Genomic DNA, 25,947 nt, shown 5'->3' on the forward strand with positions numbered 1-25,947 from the left:
GAAAGCAGGAAGTATTTTGTTTGCAAAGAAGCCTACATATTTGTAGTCTTTAAAAGATGGGTTTTTTTCATAGAGATTTAATTGAGAACTTTTAAAGCAAAGCTCTCTTAGTTCTGAAAAGTAGCAACTCCTTTACTTTAATTATTTTTGAAGGACCATGAGAGTGTGGGTAGAGCCTTGGATTAGGAAAGAGTAGAATTGGTTTCTAGCACTGGCATTACCACAATGTGGGCAAGTGATTTTTTACCTCATTTCATCTCTGTTCTCTTATCTGTGAATGGGGTAGTTGACTCAGATCTTTTTTTTTTTTTTAATTATATCTTATTTTATTTGATTTATTTTTGAGTAATACTTTTTTATTATTATTTTATTTAATTATTTTTTGGCTGCATTGGGTCTTCGTTGCTGTGCACGGGCTTTCTCTAGTTGCAGCGAGCAGGGGCTGCTCTTCATTTTGGTGCACGGGCTTCTCATTGTGGTGGCTTCTCTTGTTGGGGAGCACGGGCTCTAGGCGCGTGGGCTTCAGTAGTTGTGGTGCACAGCCTCAGTAGTTGTGGCTCGTGGGCCCTAGAGCTTAGGCTCAGTAGTTGTGGCACACAGGCTTAGTTGCTTCACAGCATGTGGGATCTTCCCAGACCAGGGCTCAAACCCATGTACCCTACATTAGCAGGTGGATTCTTAACCACTGTGCTGCCAGGGAAGTCCTGACTCTGATCTTTCTAGGGTACTTTTAGTTCTAAGATTGATTTTATGAGTCCCTTAAAAGTAGTTTAAAAATATTTTGCATTATAATGACCCTGACTTTTCTTATCATCTCTTTTCTAATGATTTGTGGGTACAGTGAACTATAATGAACTTCCTGATTAGTTACCAAGGTTAGATAGATTGTACTTAAGAGTACTGAAGTAATCTAAGAGTAAGAAGACCTTGGTGTAGTCTGAACTCTGACATTGACCATGTGACTTCTGTAAATCATTTAGCTCCTGGACATCAGGGTTTTTTGGTAAAATGTTGTACTCATCTATATGTTGCGTGGATCAAATTTCATACTATGTGTAGGAAAAGTTTTATAAACTCTTAAGTGCTATTTATTTCAAGTACCTTTACTTAACTAGGCATGAAGTGAGTTTGGCCCCTGATATTTGGGCCTTTCTCAGAAAATTACATTTGTATGCTTTACTGATCATTAATAAGGGATTAATTATTAATTTAATGATAATCAGTCTCATAAGATTCTTAAAGTATACATTTGTTTTAATATGTTCGAGGGCAGTGGAAAGTTTAGCAGAGACATTAATGGTAGCCATTTAAGAACAGCTGCACTCATGCTATTGACATTTGAAGAATTAAGTCAGTAGCACCTTGTGGGTTGTAATTAGATTGAAGTTCACTATGGATAAATCAGTAAAATGCCATGAATAGTATATGTACAAGTTCCATGTAATTAAACATTGAAAACTTCACTGTGACTTAAATTATTCTTTGAGTCTCTCTCTATGCTGTTCCCAGTATTAAGCATAACTCTCAAGTAGATTGACTAGCCCAAATACACACACACACACATAACCCTTTTCTAAAAACTTTGTTTATTGCTATCATGTTTTAAATAGTGCTGGTGTCTTAGTTAGTGGCAAATTTTGACAAATGTCACTTTGGAAATATGTAAAAAGCATATGTGGAGGGATAGTAAATTTATACAGATGCTATATTTTATTAAGTTGGTAATAAGAATTTTATCAAGAAGAAATTGCTAACATAAAATTTGCAGTTAATGATGTTTACGTTTTTTTTTTCTAGGATATTGGTACAGTAACTATAGTGGTTCACCCTTCTAATTTTCTGATGTCTCTTTCCCAATTTAGCCCCTAAAGCAGGTTATAGCCAAGGTGCAACTCAGTATACACAAGCCCAGCAAACTCGACAAGTGACAGCCATAAAACCAGCCACACCAAGTCCAGCTACCACTACTTTCTCCATTTATCCTGTATCCTCCACCGTACAGCCAGTAGCAGCTGCAGCTACTGTGGTGCCGTCCTATACCCAGAGTGCTACTTACAGTACCACGGCAGTTACTTATTCTGGTAAGGCTGATAAACTGTGTTTGAATGAGTAAGCAAATTAAAAAGAGACTCACTAAGAAACTATCTTGATTTTCTGTGGAATGATCTTACTCCCAGTAGCAAGAATTGAATTAATGATAGGCGTTAATACGAATATATGTGTGTAATGTGACAAATGAACCATAATCGAAGTTGTAAGGTTTTTTGTTTGTTTGTTTTGTTTGTTTGTTTTTTATTAATTAGAGAAAATAACACCTAGTATTCTACAGGGTCATTTCCTGTCTGACTTTTCCAAATGAATTTGAAAGTTCAAAGTTAACTTCAGGAAATACCACTGACAGATTCTTTATATTGTTTTTTTCAGCTCTCAAGGAGCTATATCTTCATATTTATCCTCAGGAATAAGTAACCTTGAAAATATTGGGGGCCTTTATAAACATCCATAAGATGATGGTTATATAACACATCTCTTGGAAGGACAGAGTAGATTTATTTTCCTTAAATAATCATATATTTTCCCTGGAGAAGAATAATTACTAAAACCTTCTTGCTGTGCCCACTGCTCTTCCTAATTTCCAGCTGAGGTACTTTGTAGTATTGCAGTGATGAAAGTCACACATGGCTTTTTTGAAGACACTTAGCCTTGTACTACTGTATGGTTTGTTGTTGTTTTGCATTTTATTTATTCCTTAATATGCTGTCTTGTTCCATTGAGGATTTAAGGTGACATAGGCCGTTGCATTTCTTACCTCTTCATGTTTTTGTAGTAGCCTAGCTACTGAATTTCTAAACTATTTTTTTATTTTTTAGAGATTTTTTTTATCTCTTACCCTATGTCAAATCCTGTGCTTGGTGCTAGGGATAGAAATCAGGCAGGCATGATGTATTTGGGATCAACAGTTCATTGTGGCTGGAATACAGGATACATGGGGTAACTATCAGGAGACGAGGCTGGAAATGTCAGTGTGGAAAGTTTTGTAGGGTCTGCTGTGGTGTCTGTCTTTATCTTGTGGGCAGACAGGGTGCCAAACAGGAGATCTCAAGAAGGGGAGCAATGGGAACAGATTTGTAAGTTAAGTAAGACAGCCATGTGGAAATGAACTGGCCTGAGGAGATGTTGTTATTCAGGATTGCCCAGATACAACTTTTCTGCCTGTCTCTGATTAGCTAGTTATAACTGTAAATGGAGTTATTTCAATGAAATCTGTTTGGACTCTAAAAAAAAAAATCCACATTAGCTTTAACAAAATAAGGAATATGATGGTACCCTTTCCTATTCCTTGTTTCTCTCTTACCTTTGCTCCTTCTCCCTTTATCTTTTCTCTGTCTCAGTGTTTGTCTCTCTCAGTTGCTTAAATATACCTTACACAGAATGAAGATGATTATTTTTGTTTACTGCTTTATTATATAAGTAATCATTTTAAACCTTGAAAGTATGGATTGAAAAAGGAGGTAAAATTAAATTACTAGACATCTACCCCTAGACACTAATTACCATTAACATTTTAGTGCATGTCTTTCTAGACTTTCTTCCATGGGAATATGCATATATAAACATCATGGTTTCTTTATAAAAATGAATTTGTTTTATATCTACTGTAGTGTAAACTCCTTTCCTCATTGTGAATGTCCTTTCTAAGTATAGAGATATACCATTCCTTGGATTCATGTTTTTTCCCCAATTTTAGAAAATTTTAATTCTGCAGAAAAGTGAAAAAATATTATAGTACAACAAATGCCTGTACAACATTTACCTAGACTCACCAAGTATTATTTTGTCACATTTGCTTTATCTCGCCTCTCTTTAAACATATTTTCAAATGGTTCAGCAGTGTTTTATAAGTTGCAGACAACATGGTGCTTTGCCTAGAATTCTTCCACATGTATTTCCTAAGAATAGGGGCATTCTTTTATATAGCCACAATTCAGATAAGGAATTGGACATGGATATTATCTAATAAATTTTCTCCAGTTGTCCACAAATGTCTTTTATGGCTGGGCTTTCTCTGTGGTTAATGTATTTGTGTTTGTGCTTTGTTTTAAATTTAGGGTCCAGTCAAGGATTATGGGTTGTATTTGGTTGTTAGTTTCAGTTTCCTTTAATGTAGAATAACCCCTATTTTTATCTTGTCTCTCATGACCTTGATGTTTTTGAAGAGTTCAGACCAGTTGTCTTGTAGAATATCCCACAATCTAGATTTACCTGCTTTCTTTATGTTTAGATTCTGGCAGCTTTTTAGTTAGTTAAACTACCTATGTGAGCATTACATTTCAGCACATCAGGTGCACAAAATAATTAATGTCAATTTATTCCTTATTGATGGTGCCAAGTATAATCACTGATTAAAGTGGTGACTACCAGATCTTTCCATTGTAAAGATACCTTTTTCCATTTTATAGTTAACCAAGTAATCTGTGGGCCTATTACTCAACTACCTTCCTCTCTTAAGGTGTTAGATCCTATGAAAATCTCAGTAACTGAATCAGATTCTCCAATAGTGAATGCAAAATCCTTTTACTAAGAATCAATGTAAAAGGATTTGGATTCTTAGACATTCTTCCCTAAAGAAGAGTCCCCTCACCCCTTCTTTTTTAGTATTACTGTGGGCTCCTTTTTTATTCAGTGTAGTATCCATTGCTTTCATTTTTCTTTCTGAGGCACACAGTGTCCCAAATTTGGCCAGTGGGATCCTTTTCAAACCAGCTCTGAGTCTTTTGAACTTGGCATCATTTGTCTTTGAGCACTTCTTTCCTTTCTGGCACAGTAAGATGTTATTCTGCCTGATTCACCATTGTATCCCTAGCATCCAGCATAGCATTTAACATAGGGTAAGAGATAAAAAACCTCTGAGAAATAAAAAAATATTTTTAAAATTCAGTAGCTAGGCTTCTAACAGCCAAGATGCAACAAAACATCGAGAGATAAGAACTGAAATTGCCCATATCACCCTAAATCCTACGCAGAACAAGACAGTGTATTAAGGAATAAATAAAATGCAAAACAACAACAAACTTTGAGCCTTTCCTGCCCTAGACTCACAATTAGCCATGTCACAAAGGAGCCTTGGTTTCTGTATGGCATTGGTATTTAGAAACCAAGATCTATGCTTAGAAAAACATAGTTTTTAATGACTAATACTGTCTTATTGTATGCATGTACCACATTTTAAAGGTTCTTTTTGGGGACATTTAGTTTCATATTAAGGAAAAACTAGAAATGACCCTAGGTGAACTAATCCTTTTATGTAAAGATTTGTGTGTTTGCCAGTTGTTTCCCTAGGATAAATTCCTAGATTTGGAACTGTTACATCAGAGTATACACTTTTTAAAGAACATGTGATACACAATGTGAAATTGCCATCCAGAGAGATCATTATTAGGGCTTCTGAATTCTGTATCTGCAGTTTTATATCAGCTACAACTTAAGTCAGCTATTCTTTTTATCTCATTAAAAATGAGTTCTGGAGTATTGGTACCTACTGAATGATGACTTGTAGTATGATGCATTTACTGTTGAAATGATAGTTCTTGTTTCTGATACCATACCTTTAAAAATTATATTTTAACTGGTATAATTATGCAACTTTCTAATTGACAAGTATTTATAATAAAGGTGCTTTTTAAGTGAAACTGTTTTAGCATTTCCAAATTGAGCTTTTACTTAATTTAGAGACACTTCCTTATATTTATTTTCCCATAGTGCTTTATAAGAAATGTACGTTTGTTTCCTAGTAGTTATAGGAGATTTAAAGGTGTTCCTTAGCAGAATTCCAGAACCTTCAGCCTACCTTTCAGTTTATGCTTTGATTTTTTTTAAAAAAAGCTAAGTAGTAAGCTATAACTAAGCTTACCTTTTTATTAGTTTTAGACTACACGTGTACAAATGAAGGAGATTATTTTGTAAATATTATGCTTAACCTAGTGATTTTTGTTAAGTAACACAGAGGACCTTACAATCTCTTAGCCTCAGTTTTTTCATCTCTAAAGTAAGTATAGTAATACCTGCAATACCTAACTTATAGTTCTAGTCTGAGACTTCACTGTGTCTGGAACACTGCCTCTCATAGTGTGGATTCTCAATTTTAAACCTAGGGAATTCCCTGGCGTTTCCAATGGTTAGTACTCGGCACTCTCACTGCTGTAGGCCTGGGTCCCTGGTTGGGGAACTAAGATCCCGCAAGCCGTGAGGTGCTGCCAAAGGAACAAAAAAACCCCTAGAAGTCCTGGTCATCCAGCATTGTAGGATGCTGCTGCCCTTATTCTCCTTTTTATTTTCTTGATACATAATTCATGAAGTTATATTTTAAGTGGCATGTTTACAGTTCCTTACACACAACTAGTCATTTGGAAATTTTCTATTAATAAAGATTTCATATAAAAATTATGGTCCTAACCAGTAATAATCCACAAGTAGCTTTGTTATTTTAAAAATTGGACAATTTTATGGTGTTGTTTAAAGAGCGAAATTTAAACTGTACATGTTTCTGACTATAAATGTGGAAGTATTTGGCTGTGAGCTTAATTATATTCTTTTATCACAAACTTCAGTAGTAGAGTCCACTGGTAGGACTGACAAGTAAAGAATTTATCGATTTATAGAATTTTTCTTTTAACCAATTATACCAAGTGTTTTATGATTTTTAAAACTGATCATATGCTTATTATTGATGTTTACCTGCTTCTTCCTACTTTCATTTTTAGGTGTTTTCTTCCATTACCACATTTTCTTTCTTTATATCTTCATAAGCATTTATATAATTTAATAACCTGACATAAAAGTCTACAAAGGCTTTTCATAAAAGTTGCCCAACTACTTCCTCTCTCTCTCTCTCTCTCTCTCTCTCTCTCTGTCTCTCAATCTGTCCAGTTTCAGATTCCTATGATTCTGATTTCGCATGCATCTTAACCTTCACCTTTCCAATTCTTATTTTCTCCCCTGTGTGTGTAAGATATGTTGGAGTCAATGTGTCTGTCATAAGTCTTTACTCCTCAGTATAGCAGCCTGCATTTGAGATACCAAAAAGTTCAGTATTCCTTAAGTAGTTCTCCTGTGCCATCATGGCAACTAGGAATCTCTCTCTTGAGCCTTAACTCTTGGCCCACTCATTTCCACTTTAGGGGAAGGGATGATAATTAGGGAGTCCAACAAATTTCCAGAGATCTTAGTTTAGGAAGCAGTAGGTTTTCCAGTTTTGAGATAAGGTTATAAATAAAATCATCAACTTTGTCACATGTAAAGCTTTTATAGATTTTTACATCTATAAATCATAACATAAACAGCATGTATATATTATATCAATAACTAGTCTAATGTGTTATTCATCAAAGACTTTGAACAATGGAAATGGATAGAATCCATACATGTAACCAGAAAATTCAGTGCTTTTTCACCTTTTGGAAGATGGGAACCAGTGTATTTGGTTCTTTATTTCAAAATCTTTTATTTGTTGTCTTAGATGTTCATCTGAACTCCAGCTCCGTATTATGGACTTCTGCTAAGCTTTGCCTCTCCAAACCAGCTTCTATCAGCTCCTTGCTTTTATTGGTTGCACAACCCATCAGTCAATCACTGGGATTCAGAATCTTGGTGTCATCTTTGTGTGTTTTCCTCTTCTTTCACATATTTTATCCTCTAAGCCACCAAGCATGTAAAACCTTACTTTCATGACTTTCTTTTTTTTTTCCTTTCTAGTATCCTAGTTCAGACTCTTCCTCAAATCCAGCACTTGCCAAATTATTCAGAGGAATTCTGCTTGGGGAAATACTAATAACAGGTTCCATAACCACATAAGTTTTTCAAGCCTGTCACTTCCCTCCCAACGGAACTATAAGCCTTCTTGAAAGCAGTGACCAAATCTTATTCATACTTCATATCTCTATAACACCTGGCACATATTGCATAAATACTATGTTGGTTGACTTACATTAAAAGAAAGATAAGTGAGATTTTTTTCCCCAGGTTTTGTGAGATATACTTTATTTGTAAATATGCACATGTAAACCTACCTTTAGCAGCATTTATTGGATTTAAATTCATAACATTTATCTTGGCCTTTTATAATTACGTAACATAACCTTTGTTTGATTTTCTCTGTAAGGTACATCTTATTCAGGTTACGAAGCAGCCGTGTATTCAGCTGCGTCCTCCTACTACCAACAGCAGCAGCAGCAGCAGAAGCAGGCGGCGGCGGCGGCAGCAGCAGCTGCTGCAACAGCTGCTTGGACAGGGACCACCTTCACTAAAAAAGCACCATTCCAAAATAAACAACTGAAACCAAAACAGCCTCCCAAACCACCCCAGATTCACTACTGTGATGTTTGTAAGATCAGCTGTGCTGGACCACAGGTACTTAATGTTGTATGCTTTACCATGAGTCTTCAGTGGTTGGGTTTTTTGTTTTTTGTTTCTTTCCTGTTGCTAAACTTAAAATAAGTGATTTAGGGAAGAGTCTGTTTATAAAATCTAGTGAGTTCAGCTCCCTTCCCAACTTTGTTAATACTTTATTTAAGAGTATCTAGTTTTCGTATAAAAATTTGATAAGCAGTTTGGCAGACAAAAGGCATAGTATTTGAAAAGACCAGATTTTGACTCTTTAGTAGTTTCTTCCAGTTACATCCACTCCCACCCTTGCCCAACCTGTGTACCTTCTTTTTAATTTACTAGATTAGTTCTGCCTACTTTTCAAAACAGAATTTGTAGGGTATTTTCAGTTACCAGCATTCGCTGAGTTACACCAAATTAGGGAATATTTTAATATATGTGGCTAGTAACATAAAACCTTTTTTCCTATTTTCAGTATGATAGGAAACAGGTTCATTGTGATTACTTGGTTGGGGGAGAGGAGACAGATGGGGAATGTTTGCAGCAACCCAAGATTAAACCTGAACGGGAACAAGAATGTTGGTTTTAGGATTTGAGGAGTATATCTTACTCAGTAGTGACTGTTTTAAAGGGAATGATGCTATGAGTGGCTAAATGCAAACCATAAGAGACTTGTTGAATATGTGGTACCATATAAAAGGATAGAACGTGGCTCTAGGGTGATAGGTTAATTGCAGCATTTAGAATGAGTATATATATAAGGCTGACCATTGATTTGGGGGAGCTGGATGGTTCCACAAGAACAGGCCAAGGGTACTTCTACAAGTCAGAGGCAGTGCCATAAGGGGTTAATGAACCTTAGAGAAAAATACCATCGAGGTGGTGAGTTAGGGTGAGTTAGAGTCTAGTGCAGACATAAGGAGGGAGAATAAGTTGGTTCAGATACAAGGGGCCATGGTTCCAGTCCTGTCTCTGCAACTAACTTGTGGCCCTGGGCAAGTTGGAGACCTTAACTTCTTTGGACTTTTGTTTCCTCGCTTCTGTAATAAGGACTTGTCCTAAATAATTGAGGTTCAAACTGCTTCACGGAGCCACTTTAGACTGCCGCAGATAGTGAGAGGAGAATCAGATGGCTAGGTCTTATGCCTTCCTCTCTCGTTTCAAAAACAGTAACTTTCCTTACTTGTGCACAAGATTTCATTTTGAAGAAGGATTCTCTTGTTTAAAATTTAGAAAATTGTTGTTTTAGTTAATCTCCAAAGTCTTATCAAGCTCTGAGATTCTATGCTGTATATATAATTTTACGCTAATCATATGTCTGTATTAAAACAATTTTTTAAATAATATAGGAAAAAGTAACTGTCTGGCCCCACTCAAGAAAAAAACAAACTACCCAGCAGTCCTTATTGACCTCCTCTCATTTTAATAAAGCTACCTTCTTCAGTCATCTGCATTGAAGACAATTTTTTTTTTAATGGTTTTTTGTTTTGTTTTGGTTTTTTGGCTGCATTGGGTCTTTGTTGTTGCACGCCGGCTTTTCTCTAGTTGCAGCGAGCGGGGGCTACTCTTGGTTGCAGTGCATGGGCTTCTCATTGTGGTAGCTTGTCATTGCAGAGCACAGGCTCTAGGCGCATGGGCTTCAGTAGTTGTGGCTCGTGGGCTCTAGAGCGCAAGCTCACTAGTTGTGGCGCACGGGCTTAGTTGCTCTGCAGCATGTGGGATCTTCCTGGACCAGGGCTCGAACCGATGTCCCCTGCATTGGCAGGTGGATTCTTAACCACTGCACCACCAGGGAAGCCCTGAAGACAATTTTTAATATATAATTTCACTATTTTGATGGCTAGTATTACAATAATACTATTTTTCCTTCTAAAGAGAGAAAATTTTGGCTGTTAAATATTTTAAATGTGCTTTTGTTCAGGGTGGCATGGATTCTAACACAGATTCTATGTGACAATGCATTCTGTGTTTGAAAAAGAAATAAAGTGTTAGGTAAATGTATTCTTGGAAAACAAGGTACAGAGAACCACAGATATATCATGTATGTAGGGAAACCACATGCTCTTGTTCAGTTGTGTTTAAAAATGTGTAGTGCTGATTTTTTAATGAGTATTAGAGATTTGAGAATTGAATAATTTCAAATGATGTAGATAGAAAATTAGTGAAGCAAAATTTATTCCTTTTGTTTGAAACAGACTTACAAAGAACATCTAGAAGGGCAGAAACATAAAAAAAAAGAAGCCGCATTGAAAGCCTCACAGAATACCAGCAGCAGCAACAACTCTACTCGTGGGACTCAAAATCAGCTACGTTGTGAGCTCTGCGATGTGTCTTGTACAGGAGCAGATGCATATGCTGCCCACATTCGTGGTGCTAAGCATCAGAAAGTAGGTGTTTTTTCCCACACACCCTTATGTCTTACTCTGTTTTCTTTTCCTTTTCAGTGGGGGGCTTAAAGTAAAGGTGGCTTCAAAATTTGAAAACTTTGAGTACATTATACACCCTGCTTACATGTATATAAAGGTGACATCAAATACTCTTTGCTTAAGGAAAGAAAGACTGGAGACCTTTCTTCTTTAAATTGAACTGGATCATTTTTTTTCACCAACTGGAAATTGAGTCATGTGATTGTTTTCCGCCTTTTGTCATGCTTACTACTAGGTTGGTAAGCATGTGGCCATGTCATTTCCTTACCTGGTGGTAGATGGAATATGTATCCATATCTGCTTCACGGAGATTATTTTGAAAGTAATAAGTTTTTAATCTAAAAATGTATAACAAAAAATACAACAAAGAAAAATATAGTTAAGATTTTCATTTTATAGTGTCTTTTAGACAAACTTTTTAAAAAAAATTTACATTCTCTGAGTTTCCTGACAAATAAATATGCTTTTATTTTGTAGGTGGTTAAATTACACACAAAACTTGGCAAACCCATTCCTTCAACAGAACCAAACGTTGTTAGCCAAGCTACTTCTTCAACAGCCGTGTCTGCTTCAAAACCAACTGCCTCTCCTTCAAGCATTGCAGCAAGCAATTGTACTGTGAATACTTCATCAATTGCAACTTCTTCAGTGAAAGGTCTTACAACTACAGGAAACTCGTCTCTTAATAGCACAGCCAACACTAAAGTATCAGCAGTGCCTGCAAATATGGCTGCCAAGAAAACATCTACACCCAAAATAAACTTTGTTGGCAAGTACTGAAGATTCTCTGTGTTCCTTCTAACTCAAAGTGATGTTTCTCCTCCATTCCGGGACCAACCCTTCTACTTTTGCTGTTGTATCAGTCTTCTCCTTTCCTGGGACCTTGTATTCAATCACATATCTGTATTTTTTTTCTTGAAATTTTTTCAGTTCCCTCCCTTTTCTTCAGCCAAGAGGTATACCTGTGTCTTTCATAATCTTAAAAAAAAAATATGTATGTATTTTCCCATTTCTCAGGCTGCTAACCTAATTCTTATTTTCTCTACTTACTATCCAGTCCTCAGTCTCTTACAGTGTTTTGACTCTCTGCTTTTCTGAAACTGCTTTCAGGAGTCACCAAAGACCTACTTGCCTGATTGATTGAGTGGCCAGTTTTCTGTTTCATGCTGTTGACCTCTCTAACATTTGACACAGTTGACTGCTATACCTTAAAGCTTAAGATATGTTTCTGTCTCTCTATTCCATGTCCACTCACCTCTTCCTCGGGTATCTTTATTAGTTCTCCTGCCTTCATGTTCATTAACTGGTGGTGTTCCTAAGATTCTGATTTTGGCCCTCATCTCACTTACCTAGTATTCATGAGTGGTCTCATCTATTCCACTGTGTATGCAGTGAGTTTAAAATCAGTTGGGCCAATTCAAAACCCCCACCTGAGTTCTAGAGCCATATTTTAGGTATTTCCTGGTCATGATCTGTATGGTTCTGTTGACGCCTACTAGTGGCTCATTCTAACTTTTTATCTCGTCACAAGAGTATCATGAAATAATCTTATAAAACTGCTGCTTTTTCACATGGAGAACTTCACTGACATGATTTCTTTTTATTTATTGCCTCCAGTTTATCTAGTCCTTTTGTTTCTGTCACTACAGTATTTCTCCAAAAAGTGTCATTTCCTCTTCACAGCCACTGCCTTGTTTTTAGGCCTTCAAAGTCTCTTCCTCAGAGCGTTGTCTCTTACTGCATCCAGTTTCTCCAACACTTTTGTCAAAGTCATATAAGTATCAAATTGTGTTAGTCTGTTATTTAAAAATTTTCTGTGGCTTTCCCCTTGCATGTAGGGAAAAACTCTGTATTCCTTAATTATGTCATCCAAGGCTCTTCACAGTTTGACCCCTGTCTCATATCATCACCTCTATCTCGGTAGTAATTCATATTGAATTACTGAGTCTTCTTTGAATTTACCATAGTCTTTTTAACTCCATGTTTTTGTGCTTTTCTTGTACATGCTACTCTTTCTGTTTAGACATCATTCTCTTTTTTTCTGCCTGACAGTTCATACTCATTGCTCTTCTTTCAAAGCCCAGCTCAAGTGTCACACCCTTGGTAAAGCCATTCTTAACTGGGTCAGTTTAAAGGGTTGTGGCTCCTTTCCTTTACATTCCCACAATACCCTGTTAATACTTACAACAGCACTTGCCACATGGTACTCTAATGACTTATACATTCCCTTAAACTGTTGGCACCTCAAAGACAGCCACACTGTCTTATTCTTATTATATTACTAGAACTTAGAACAGTGCCCCGTTCCTTGGCAAAGGGATATAAGCACGATTTAGGCTTAGACTCTACCATTTCAGGTACTTGCTATTTACTTTTAGGTACTTGATCCCATAAGAGCCATGGTGGGGACAGAGAGCACCATTGGATATTGGGACGTAGAGAAGGGGAAAGAAAATTCAGACATGTATTTAATTAATAAGATAAAAAAGCCAAGTGGTTTACATGGCTCTTCAAACTTCTGACCTGCTCTGTGTCAGGCAGGAGTTTGACAATTGTTAGAAAAGATCAGAACTTTATCTGAAGTTCTTGTTGTATCAGGTCATACATTATACAAAAAGAAAATTTAAATCACTATAATTCTTTTATGCTCTTCTAGGTGGTAATAAGCTGCAATCAACAGGAAATAAGACAGAAGACTTAAAAGGAACCGAATGTGTTAAAAGCACTCCTGTCACTGCTGTACAGATCCCGGAAGTAAAGCCAGACACAGTGTCAGAACCAGTCACACCTGCGTCCCTTGCTGCTTTGCAGAGTGATGTGCAGCCGGTGGGCCATGATTATGTGGAGGAGGTATTGATTTGAGAATACTAGTGCTGTGAGATCAGATAAAGGGAAGACGTGTGTCGTTACAAGCATGCTTTACGTGTAAAATTAAATTATATTCAATTGTATTTTAGGTTTAGATTACTTAAAAAGGAATATCAAAGGCATCTTCATTGAAGGTTTTTTTTTTTAAGCTTGCCTAAGTGACATCACAATTTTTTTGTTAACTTCTCTCTTTCCCTGCTGACAGCCATCACTGTGGTGTGAAGTAACTTTCCATCTACTTGGCAGGCATTCTTTTTTTTTTTTTTTTTTTTTTTTTTAATTTTATTTATTTATTTATTTATGGCTGTGTTGGGTCTTCGTTTCTGTGCAAGGGCTTTCTCCAGTTGCGGCAAGCGGGGGCCACTCTTCATCGCGGTGCGCGGGCCTCTCACTATCGCGGCCTCTCTTGTTGCGGAGCACAGGCTCCAGACGCACAGGCTCAGCAATTGTGGCTCACGGGCTTAGTTGCTCCGTGGCATGTGGGATCCTCCCAGACCAGGGCTTGAACCCGTGTCCCCTGCATTGGCAGGCAGATTCTCAACCACTGCGCCACCAGGGAAGCCCCCAGGCATTCTTTTAATATAACCCTTCTACTGTTCTTCTGAACATAAAAAGTAATAAAAATTGTGAGCAGCAGAAATGACAAAGACAGCAAATATTTCCTTCCGAACAGTCAGTTTCATGTGTAAAATTAAGGTTGCTGATTTAACAGATACTGTTTATTTGATTTCTCAAGCTGATGAGAAAACTATTCCTGTTTTACAGACAAAGTAACTCAATAAATGGAGGATGAGGGAACGTCAGAGGGGCTTGATAAATATTTGCTGTTAGCAGAAAGACTAACATACAGTGGTGTAGCCCTACTCTTTACTTTTGCTGTATTGTAGAACAATTATAGAGAAGTTCTCTGAGCTTCAGTGTCTACGTCTTTAAAATTTGGTTATCTGCCAGCAAAGTTATGAAGCTTAGATGAAATAAAGTACCTAGCACAGTGCCTAGCCTACAGTATATTTTTAGCAAATATTTATTTGTTCCTTCATCCTTTTCCGCATCAAGAAAAATTACATATTGAGTTCTTTGTTTACGGGGTGGAAAACTGGGCTATGCAGTTTGAAAGTAGTTCACATACAATTTTAATTTAAAGTTATAGCTCTTGGGAATTCCGTGGCGGTCCAGTGATTAAGGCTCCATGCTTCCACTGCAGGGGGCATGGGTTTGATCCCTGGTTGGGGAACTAAGATTCCACAGTGCCGTGCATAGCGTGGCCAAAAAAAAAAAGGACATTTAAAGGTTAATAAACTTCTTTAAAAATTAATTAATTAAAGTTACAGCTCTTAAAAGAGTAAGATTTGGTTGTCTAAAAAAAAAAAAAAAAATACAGCCAGAACAGCTTAATTGCCAGTGATGTTGGGTAAAGTAATCTTATACTTCAGAGAATTGAGTTCAGAACCAATTTTTAAAACTTGCACCATTTGAACTTAGAATTCACTGTAGACTTTTTAATAACATTCTAGCCTACTTGTCTTCCTAACTGGTTGTGCGGTTAGAAAAAAATTGATACTGGTTTTCCATAAAGTTACATGTATAAAGTCTTGGGCTTTATAGAAATAAATGTGAATAATGCCTTTCATCATCTTTATCTCCATTTCCAAGAACAGTACCTGGCCAGTAGCAAGTATTGAGTAAATATTTATTATAGAATTTAAGGTATCTAACTGCATTTAAATCTAAATGTTTATATATAGACAAAAGTATTAAAATAAAAGTTAATTACAAGAGCCAAATACATGCTAACACGTCTTGCATGCTACAGTTAAAAATTCTACCTTTAGTTCATTTCTGTAGATTATCCTTTTTAAAAAGTATAGACATTGCCCCGTTTTTTTCTCACTTCAAATTCTAAAAGTTATTTACAACCCATGAGGGTTTATAATTGAAATCTTCAACTGTAACATTCCTGTTGTGATTCTTGAATTTTTTTTTCCACATCAAGGTACGAAATGATGAAGGAAAAGTAATTCGATTCCATTGCAAATTGTGCGAGTGCAGCTTTAATGATCCCAATGCTAAGGAGATGCACTTAAAAGGGCGAAGACACAGACTTCAATATAAAGTGAGTAAAATTTCAGCTATTTTCTCTTTTTATATGGCTTGGAACATTCTAGATGCAAAAACAAGGCCTCTAAATATAACTCACTAAGTCCATGAATTCCCACTCCAGAATTGGCATGTAATGTCTCACATAGAGTCAGATGTTTAGTTTTTATTGACTAGTTTGTTATACTTAGGAAAAAACGATATCATATTTCATTACTTGTAGTGGCAAAATAAAGCTATAACATTATTTGGATCAACTAATCATGTAAAGATAATTGCATCACAGGAAGTGTTTGAAAGAAGTGTCGGGTCTCCATTCTTTTCCTTTATCTTGGCAGAATTCCCACTAAAATGAATTATGAGATGAGGAATTCTTCATTGAAAACACTTCAAGTGATAAGTTAAATCTAAATAATGTATTTAAAGTTTTTAATTAGGTTGGACTAATGAACTAGATTCATGTTTTCGAAACACAGAAGTGAAAGTTAAAAATAATCTGTTAAAGGACAATACATTTATATGAAAAGAAACTTTTTAACCCCACACTCAGGTATCTAGAATCATTTACTTACAAAGGAAAATTAATATCCATCAGTCTTCTAAGGATTTCTTTTATTGGTTAGCACTAAGTTATGTACGTTTTACGTACTAAATGTATAACTTTAAACTTGAACAACTAAGAATTTTGGGGATGGGAAGGAAAAAAGAATGTTTATGAATGTATTCTGAATTTTTCCTCTGATTCAACTTATTTTACTGCATTTACTCTTTTTTATTTATTTATTTATTTATTTATTTTTGGCTGTGTTGGGTCTTCATTTCTGTGAGGGCTTTCTCTAGTTGCGGTAAGCGGGGGCCACTCTTCATCACGGTGCACGGGCCTCTCACTATGGTGACCTCTCTTATTGTGGAGCACAGGCTTCAGACGCGCAGGCTCAGTAGTTGTGGCTCACGGGCCTAGTTGCTCCGTGGCATGTGGGATCTTCCCAGACCAGGGCTTGAACCCGTGTCCCCTGCATTAGCAGGCAGATTCTCAACCACTGCACCACCAGGGAAGCCCGCATTTACTCTTATAATAGGAAATTTGCAAACAAAAGCCCCTATGATGAAAGAATATGTGGCATTTTATGATATAAAGATACGTGTAGATTGTTGGAGGGGTTGCTGGTTTTTCAAATATCTTGTCTATATTAACAGAAAAAAGTAAATCCAGATCTGCAAGTAGAAGTAAAACCCAGTATTCGAGCAAGAAAGATTCAAGAAGAGAAAATGAGGAAGCAAATGCAGAAAGAGGAGTATTGGCGAAGAAGAGAAGAAGAGGAACGCTGGAGAATGGAAATGAGGTAGTATCTTTAACTTTTAATAGCACGATAAGTGGTTTAGCCTTTCTAAAAAACTTAGCTATTCTGAGTATGTGACATCCATTCAGAGCAATCCAGATTTATTTAATATACTTTTTTTTAGATTTATTTATTATTTTATTTATTTACTTTATTTATTTTTGGCTTCGTCAGGTCTTAGTTGTGGCACACGGGATCTTCGTTGAGGCATGCAGGATCTTCATTTTGGTGCGCGGGATCTTCATTGCGGCATACGGGCTTCTCTAGTTGTGGTGTGTGGGTTTTCTTTTCTCTAGTTGTGACACACAGGCTCCAGGGCACACAGGCTCTGTAGTTGTGGCGCGCGGGTTCCAGAGCGTGTGGGCTCTGTAGTTTGCGGCACACGGGCTCTGTAGTTGAGGCACGCGAGCTCAGTAGTTGAGGCGTGTGAGCTCAGTAGTTGTGGTGTACAGGCTTAGTTGCCTGGCGGCATGTGGGATCTTAGTTCCGTGACCAGGGATCGAACCTGCGTACCCTGCATTGTAAGGCGGATTCTTTACCACTGGATCACCAGGGGAGTCCCTATTTAATATACTTTTAGTTTTCACTTCTCTGGAAGACCTTAGGTCTAGGAGAGAAATGCATTAAAACTAAGTTATTGGCTATTCTAATATTTGACTGTGTCCTTGGTATTAGGAATTATGTTGGAAATGGTATCTTATATATATTTAAATACACAAAGAAATAATTTAATACTACAAATAAATGCCTCAGTTTAAAACAAGCAAAATAGAACATTTGGTTACATGATAAAAATATCCGGAATATCAGATTTAGTAGCTTCTAGACATTAATAATGTGTGGGTTTTGGGGTTTTTTTGTTTTGTTTTTGTTTCTCAGGAAGCGTCTATTATAAAAACTTTAGAGGCTACAGGGAAGCAGAAATGAGAAACGTGTTCAAGAGATATGTAAATGTTTAGTTTTATTGATATAATTGGCATGTCTTTAAATGGTACAATTCACTGGTTTTTATTATATTCGCAGAGTTGTGCAGTCATTACCACAGTCAATTTTAGAACATTTTCATGACCTGCAAAAGAAACCACAAACCCATTAGCAGTCAATCCTTATCCTCCCCCACCCCCACCCCCACCCCGCCAACTCCTCCCTCTACCCCTAGGCAACCACTAATAATAGATTCACCAATTCTGGAGATTTCATATAAATGGAATCATAAAATATGTTGTCTTTTGTGTCTGGCTACTTTCACTTAGCGTAATGTTTTCAGGGTTCATGCATGTTATAGCATATATCAGTACTTCTTTTTTATAGATGAATAATATTCCATTACGTGTATGTATCACATTTTGTTTATTCATCAGTTGATGGACATTTGTGTCATCTCCACTTTTGGGCTATCATGAATACTGCTGCTATGAGGATTTGTGTACAAGTTTTAAAATATAATTAAGATAAATATAAACAGAAGTGTAATGTATGTGTATTTTATAACCTGCTTTTTTTTATTTACATACCAACTCTTTTAAAAAGTAAGCTAGAATTATTTTTTCTTATTTTCCATGGCGACATAGTATTATCTTGTGCAGATGTAAAATTTTCCTTATAACCAATTACATATTGTTAGATATTTAGGTTTTTTACAGTATTTCCCCATTATAATTATACATTGACCATCCTTGAGGCTATATTATTTCATAAATCATGATTAGTTGCTAATAATAAAGTCCCAGAAATGAAAATGTTTGACTGCAGATACGCATACTTTTTGCCTGTACTAGATAGTTTAACTTACTGGTTCTCAAACTTTTTGGTCTCAGGACCTTTTATACTCAATAATTACAAAACTCCAAAGAGCTCTTGTGTATATGGGTTATAGCTGTCAACATTTATTGTATTAGAAATGAAAACTGAGAAGTTTAAATATTTATGAATTAATTTTTAAATGAGTTTATGTTTAAAATGTAGTTAAATATTGATAATTATAGTATTAGATCAACCATATTTATTAATATATGGTGCATAAATATAATATGCTAACTATAAAATAACTATATTTCTCCCCCAGAATAATGAGAATGACATTGTTTTATATTTTTTCAGATCTCTTTAATGTCTAGCTTAAGGTAGCCTGATTTTCCTATCTACTTCTTTGCTCAACAGGTTGTGATAACACATTTTGCCTCTGGATAACTCCACTGTACACTCATAAGAGAATGAGAATGGAGAAGGCAAATGTCTTGTTATTATTATGAAAGTAATTTTGATGTCATGGATCCCCCTGAAGGTGTCTCAGGAACCACCTAGGGTCCCTGGACCACACTTTGAGAACTGCTTCTGTAACTTATTAAAATCTCTGCCAATGAGAGAGTGAAACATAAAAGCCAGTTTTGTTTCAACTTTAATTGTTTGTATTGCAGGCAAATTAAATTTTTATTTCATGCTTAACCACTTACATTTCTTCTGTGGTGAATTGCCTGTTTATTTGTTTAACTTACCTGTTGTTGATTTGTAGACACTTCTTATATTATAGCTATTAACCCATTATTAACATGTTACCTTTAAATAATCTTTGTTGTTATGTATGTATCGATTTTTATTTAGGTATCTAAATCTATTCTTCTTATTCTTTATGAAGTTTCTGCCTTTGTAATGCACTGGAAATTTTTCTCTATACCTAGATTACGCAATTACTTCCTCTTTTATTGTTATATCAAATATTTATTAAGCGCTTACAGTTTGCCAGGAAGTAGCACACAGTGTGTTAGACACCAAGTATGAATTGGTAAACAATGGATAAAGGTCCCTGCCCTTATTTAACTTAAACATCTTTAGTAATAACAAAGTATTCAGTACTGGAATGAACATGGTTTTCCAGAGCCTTCAAGCTCAAGACCTAAATAACATAGAAGTATGGTTCTTCCTGTCCTTAGTTGGATGACCTAAAAAGCACTGCTTATTCCCGACTGAAGAAATTGGTGGTTTCTGCAGTGCTACTTGAGAAACATACTTCTTTCTTATGTTTTGTGTTAAACAAATTTGTCTAGTAAAAACTTAATTGTTACAAAAATTTGCTATAAAGACAGGACTACCTTGGGAGTTGCTGGTATCCTAGTTTGAAGCTGAAAGCAAAGATAGAACTGAGAAGGAGAGAGTCACATGGTAAAAAAGAAATTAGATTCTGAAAATGTTGACTATTAAAGCAGAGGCTACACACTAGCTGCCCACAGTCCAAGTTCAGTCCATGGGTGTTTTATTTGGTACACATGGTATTTTTTGGATACCAACATGAACCAACACTTAAAGAGCATGAGATTTCACAAAAATCCTGATGACCTTGGGATTACCATCTGTATTCCCTTATGGCAATAATTAATAGCTGTGCTGTGGCTCAGAGCATGTGCTTTCTTCTTCACCATAGTTCCTGTCACCCTTAATATGTCCCCAAAAGTGAAACACGATGTGAGTTGCCATTTATCTCAGTTGTTTTTCCTCACTGTGGAGAAGTGTCTTTGTCTCTCTGCCTGTATCAGTTGAGGAAATTAAAGGTAGTCTTCAGAAGTTCTCTCTTAGAAAAAAATAGGAGAGAGCACATTTCTTTGGAGACATGAAGAAAATTTCTGAATGTATGCTTTGAGTCTTTCACTCACACACATTGTTGGTCTGGCCACATTAGGTAGGCATTTAAGTTTACAGTCTCCTGTAAAGAGGGAGAGGTTAGAAGGAACTCTGAGGTTTCTGGTGCTTGTTCTTTCAACCCTGTCTTCAGGCTGTGAAATTTTGTTTTGCTTTTATCTTTGTTTACTTATTTTCTCTTTTCACTGGGATTCACTTCCATTTACTGCTAGTTAAAGCAAATAAAGGTAATCAGATACAGTAGGAGAAAAGAGAGATGTAAGCTAGACTGATTTGGGGTATTTTTTAAATTGCTTTTTATATCATTATTGATGTAAATTCTTGGGTTGTATTTTTCTTATAGACTTATAGTATCATTCTCTATGTTTCAGACGTTATGAAGAGGACATGTACTGGAGAAGAATGGAGGAAGAACAACATCATTGGGATGATCGCCGCCGAATGCCTGACGGAGGCTATCCTCATGGTCCCCCAGGCCCACTAGGCCTTCTGGGAGTCCGACCAGGCATGCCTCCTCAGCCACAGGGGCCGGCAGTGAGTGTCCACTTTGTTTACATAGGGAGTGAAAGTGTAAGACTGGCTCAGCATTGAAAGATAACAGTTTGGGGAGCTAATTTTTTTTTTTTTTAATATAAATTTATTTATTTTTGGCTGCTTTGGGTCTTCGTTGCTGCTCGCAGGCTTTCTCTAGTTGTGTCGAGCAGGGACTACTCTTTGTTGCGGTGCACGGGCTTCTCATTGTCATGGCTTCTCTTGTGGTGCGCGGGCTCTAGGCGCGCAGCCTTCAGTAGTTGCAGCATGCGGGCTCTAGAGTGCAGGCTCAGTAGTTGTGGCGCACGGGCTTAGTTGCTCCGTGGCATGCGGGCTCTTCCCGGCCCAGGGCTCGAACCCCTGTCCCCTGCATTGGCAGGTGGATTCTTAACCACTGCGCCACCAGGGAAGTCCCGGGGAGCTAATTTTTAGACTTAATAATATCCAAATCTCAATATAAGTTTTTCATCTGATTTAGAATTTTCCCTCCTTTTATTACAGGTTCTCAACTCGTGTCCTTATATATGAGGACTTCGTAGAATTTCCATGCATCTTTCTTACTTTCACTATAAGCTAAGGGAGCAGAGCTTCTTTTGCCAACTCTTCTTTCACATAAGAGATTTTCTTGCCCTTGTTCTTTATTTTTTTTGTTTTTTTTTTTTTATTTTTAAATTTATTGATTTATGGCTGTGTTGGGTCCTCATTTCTGTGCAAGGGCTTTCTCCAGTTGCGGCAAGCGGGGGCCACCCCTCATCGCGGCGCGCGGGCCCCTCACCGTCGCGGCCCCTCCCGCTGTGGAGCACAGGCTCCAGACGCGCAGGCCCAGCAGCCGTGGCTCAGGGGCCCAGTCGCTCCGCGGCATGCGGGATCCTCCCAGACCAGGGCTCGAACCCGTGTCCCCTGCATCAGCAGGCAGACTCTCAACCACTGCGCCACCAGGGAAGCCCCCTTGTTCTTTAGATTGTCAAGAACAACTAATTTTGAAAGCAGTTGCTTTGCTTTCAGAATTATTCTTATCTTCCCATTACCAGTGGTTTAGAGTCTTTTTTCCTTTTTCAAATCATGAAAAAAAAAACCTACCACTACTTCTAAATTAAGTGCAGGATAAGGGGTAAGTAAATGGTCCAAGATGAGCACACAGTGGATGTATTAGGAGAACTGTAGGCAAGAGCTGCATCTTGAGAGTTTGTGTTCTGTGGAAGCTAGATAAAAGAAGACATACCTGGGTTATGAGGAATATTTCATGTAAGTTCAGACTACAGAAAACAAGATGTTTTTATTCTTTGTTCTGTTTTCTAGAGGGCACTTAGAAGGAAACAGCAACAAATTCCTGCTCTTTAAACTATTCTTTCTCATTTGTCTTTCCATAGAATATGTATTTGTGAAATTTGTTTTATTAAAAGCAAAACATTTCAGAGTCACTGGTTGTTAAAGTTGAGTAGAAAGTATTTTTCTAACCTTAGATGGTGTGTATTATAATTTTACTTGTTTTGAGGCAAAGCATGTGTACATACGTAGTTACATACTCATTCTTGATAGTGTAACTTTCCATAGTTTACATGTTTGTTTTTACTGAAATGGAAAAAAGGGAGAAGATAGCTTTAAATGGACATTTTGCATAATTGACTTTCTTATTGAAAAGATGTGAAAACATATGTATAGTTGAAAAATAATAATTTACTTTTGCTTGGGAAGCATCTTTTTTTAATGAAGTTATCTTTTTTGTCTTCTCCAGCCCTTACGTCGTCCTGACTCATCTGATGATCGTTATGTAATGACAAAACATGCAACCATTTATCCAACTGAAGAGGAATTACAGGCAGTTCAGAAAATTGTTTCTATCACTGAACGTGCTTTAAAACTTGTTTCAGACAGCTTGTCTGAACATGAGAAGAGCAAGAGCAAAGAGGGAGATGATAAGAAAGAGGGAGGTAAAGACAGGTGTGTTTTCAGAGTTTTTTACTTTTGTTTACTTTTGGTTTCCCTTATGTGGGCTTCTTATACTTGAAATAAAAGTTACAAAGACTGAAAATTCTCTGTTGTCAGTCTACATGTGTTATGCTTGTGTTAGATATTTAATGTATTCAGCTGTTTTTTGCTGAAATGAAAAATAACAATTTCATACAGTCTCCAACCTTGTAATTTTACTCATTTTATTTAAATTTATATAAAACCTATTTCAAGTCTGTTTTCAAAGCAGCCTTTATAGTTTTCAATTGCATTTAGCTGCTATTCAGTTTTTATTTATTTGTTGCATATGTTTACTCTTTGTTTTAGCAGCTTCTTTTTCCTTAACACATTGACCCATAAGTGTGAATAAGCTCAACCTTTAGCAACGTCTTTCATACCAAGTTTGCATTATGATCTATAACTTTTCATTTTCCCCTTACCATTTGGAAATACCTTTGTATATATTGAACATGACTTTTATTCTAATTTGTAAAGTGAGACACAGAAAAGTGTTAACGGCCTTTGCTTTGCAGTTGTCCGTGTGAGAACTTAGCTCTTGATTTATTAATTTATCCATATTTCTTATCTAAGTGAAGGATACTTCTAAAAATATTGAATGTTTTTATACTGTAGTTGATTGAGAATTTTAATGGTGTAAAAGTTACTTCATTTACTATTGTGTGTTGAGAGATTATCGTGGTTCTGGTTGAGAAGGGAAATGTGATAATATAACTTGATTTCACTGCAGAGCTTTAAAAGGAGTTTTGCGAGTGGGAGTATTGGCAAAAGGATTACTTCTCCGAGGAGATAGAAATGTCAACCTTGTTTTGCTGTGCTCAGAGAAACCTTCAAAGACATTATTAAGCCGTATTGCAGAAAACCTACCCAAGCAGCTTGCTGTAAGTATTATGGAAATGTTCATTTTTACCCCTTGTCTGGTTCAAAAGTTTTTGGCAGGACTAACTGTGCTTCAGCTTAATCTTAAGCCAGCCTTTAAAGTTTTGGCTTGACTTTCCAAATTGAATTTTTTGCTTGATTGTACAAATTGGTAGAACTGTTTTCTTCTTTGTCTTTTTAGGTTTTATAGTGCTCCTCTGGCATGAAGCCATCTTGCTAATTTATTTTAAAATATAAAGTTGCAGCACATGTCCTCTTCCTGTTCTTTCTTCCAAGAGTTGAATCATTAAGAGATAAGACTTTAGGGAAAAAATGGGGTTTTTTTGTTTTGTTTTGTTTTGTTTTTTAAACAAAGCCCATGTATGTATAGCAAGCTTAAATTTTTAGAATTCATGAACTTCTTGCCTATTTAGTTGAATACATGTTTTTAATAAAGTATAGTAACTAAAATAGAGACTCTTTCTGATTTGAATTTCCCCAGTTTTATTATTACTTTCAGTTTTCTACACGTTATAATCATAGGTATTACCTCTCACTGTCTCTCTTCAGCAAATTGTGGCAATGCACAATTAATAGAATATCCCCTTTTGGTCCTACAAAAATAAAACTTAAGTTTGAATTTTTAAAATTTTTATATAGTATCTTGTCAGAATCGCAGACTGGGCTTTAAAATAAAGATTTCTTGAATGATTTAATGTATAAAACTTATTTAGGTACTTGAAATCCAAGAATTGACATTTCGTTGGTAATATGTATGCCACAGTAATGTCAGAATAAATAGTACCAGACCACAGCAGAGCAACCGATACCAAAAGGGATAGTGAAGCATGCTATTAAACTTGAGCTCTGACGATTGTGGCACTTACTGTTGTTTGCTTTATATTACCGTTGTTCCAGATGTGAAGTTTCTTATTGTGGATTAGTCTTTTTAAGTATTAGGAGCCAGGAGAATTGTCATTGTGTGTCTACTTGTTACCCTCTGTTGAGGCTGCTAGAGCAGTGAAGGGGAGGAGACTCAGAAGAGGTTTGAGGACTTTGAAAAAATTATATAATTTGCGAGAAACATCTTGATCCTAAATTGTGGTGTTTAGTAAATCTACAAAGTAGGGGGGCTTCCCTGGTGGCACGGTGGTTAAGAATCCGCCTGCCAGTACAGGGGACATGGGTTCGAGCCCTGGTCCGGGAAGATCCCACATGCTGCAGAGCAACTAAGCCCGTGCGCCACAACTACTGAGCCTGCACTCTAGAGTCCGCGAGCCACGACTACTGAGCCCGCATGTTGCAACTACTGAAGCCCACGTGCCTGGAGCCCGTGCTCTGCAGCAAGAGAAGCCACAGCAGTGCGAAGCCCGCACACCACAAGGAAGAATAGTCCCCACTCGCCGCAACTAGAGAAAGCCCGCACGCAGCAATGAAGACCCAATACAGCCAAAAAAAAACTACAAAGCAGAAAATACTATATCCTAACTAAATAATTAACAGTTACACTAAAAGCAGCATACTCTTTCCAAATCATTCTATGTACTTATTGTACAAGTGGATAAGCAAGAGAAATAGAATTTATTATCGTCATCATCATTCTCATAGTTAACGTTTATATAATTCTTACTATGTACCAGGCACTGTTTTAAGTGGTTTACATAGTTAATTCATTTATTCTTCCAACAATCCTATAGGTTAGATAAAATTACTGTCCCCATTTTATAAAAACAGGTAAAGGGGAGTTAAATAATTTGCCCATCTTCTTATCATTAGTAAAGTAGCAGAGCTAGGATTTGAACCTAGATACCATGCTGTAAACACTCCATGTAATTTCTATTGAG

General features: G+C 36.6%; 2 protein-coding genes across 5 annotated transcripts in view; one reads left to right on the forward strand and one right to left on the reverse strand.

Annotated features, from left to right (window-relative positions):
• The window catches only part of SUB1 (SUB1 regulator of transcription), a 354,409-nt gene that overhangs the window by 148,124 nt on the left and 180,338 nt on the right, over positions 1-25,947 (reverse strand). The window lies entirely within an intron of this gene.
• Positions 1-25,947, forward strand: part of ZFR (zinc finger RNA binding protein) — a 78,032-nt gene that overhangs the window by 21,157 nt on the left and 30,928 nt on the right. For all 4 annotated transcript variants that reach the window (XM_082453700.1, XM_082453699.1, XM_082453702.1 and 1 more), the window contains 10 exons: positions 1,863-2,081; positions 8,159-8,406; positions 10,578-10,769; positions 11,286-11,577; positions 13,465-13,658; positions 15,670-15,789; positions 16,971-17,116; positions 21,118-21,280; positions 23,013-23,218; positions 23,976-24,126. In XM_082453700.1, coding sequence (XP_082309826.1) covers positions 1,863-2,081; positions 8,159-8,406; positions 10,578-10,769; positions 11,286-11,577; positions 13,465-13,658; positions 15,670-15,789; positions 16,971-17,116; positions 21,118-21,280; positions 23,013-23,218; positions 23,976-24,126 — 1,931 coding nt within the window. The remainder of the gene's footprint in view (positions 1-1,862; positions 2,082-8,158; positions 8,407-10,577; positions 10,770-11,285; positions 11,578-13,464; positions 13,659-15,669; positions 15,790-16,970; positions 17,117-21,117; positions 21,281-23,012; positions 23,219-23,975; positions 24,127-25,947) is intronic.

Source organism: Balaenoptera physalus, assembly GCF_965194825.1.
Source record: "Balaenoptera physalus genome assembly, chromosome: 3".
In the NCBI taxonomy this organism is placed as follows: domain Eukaryota; kingdom Metazoa; phylum Chordata; class Mammalia; order Artiodactyla; family Balaenopteridae; genus Balaenoptera; species Balaenoptera physalus.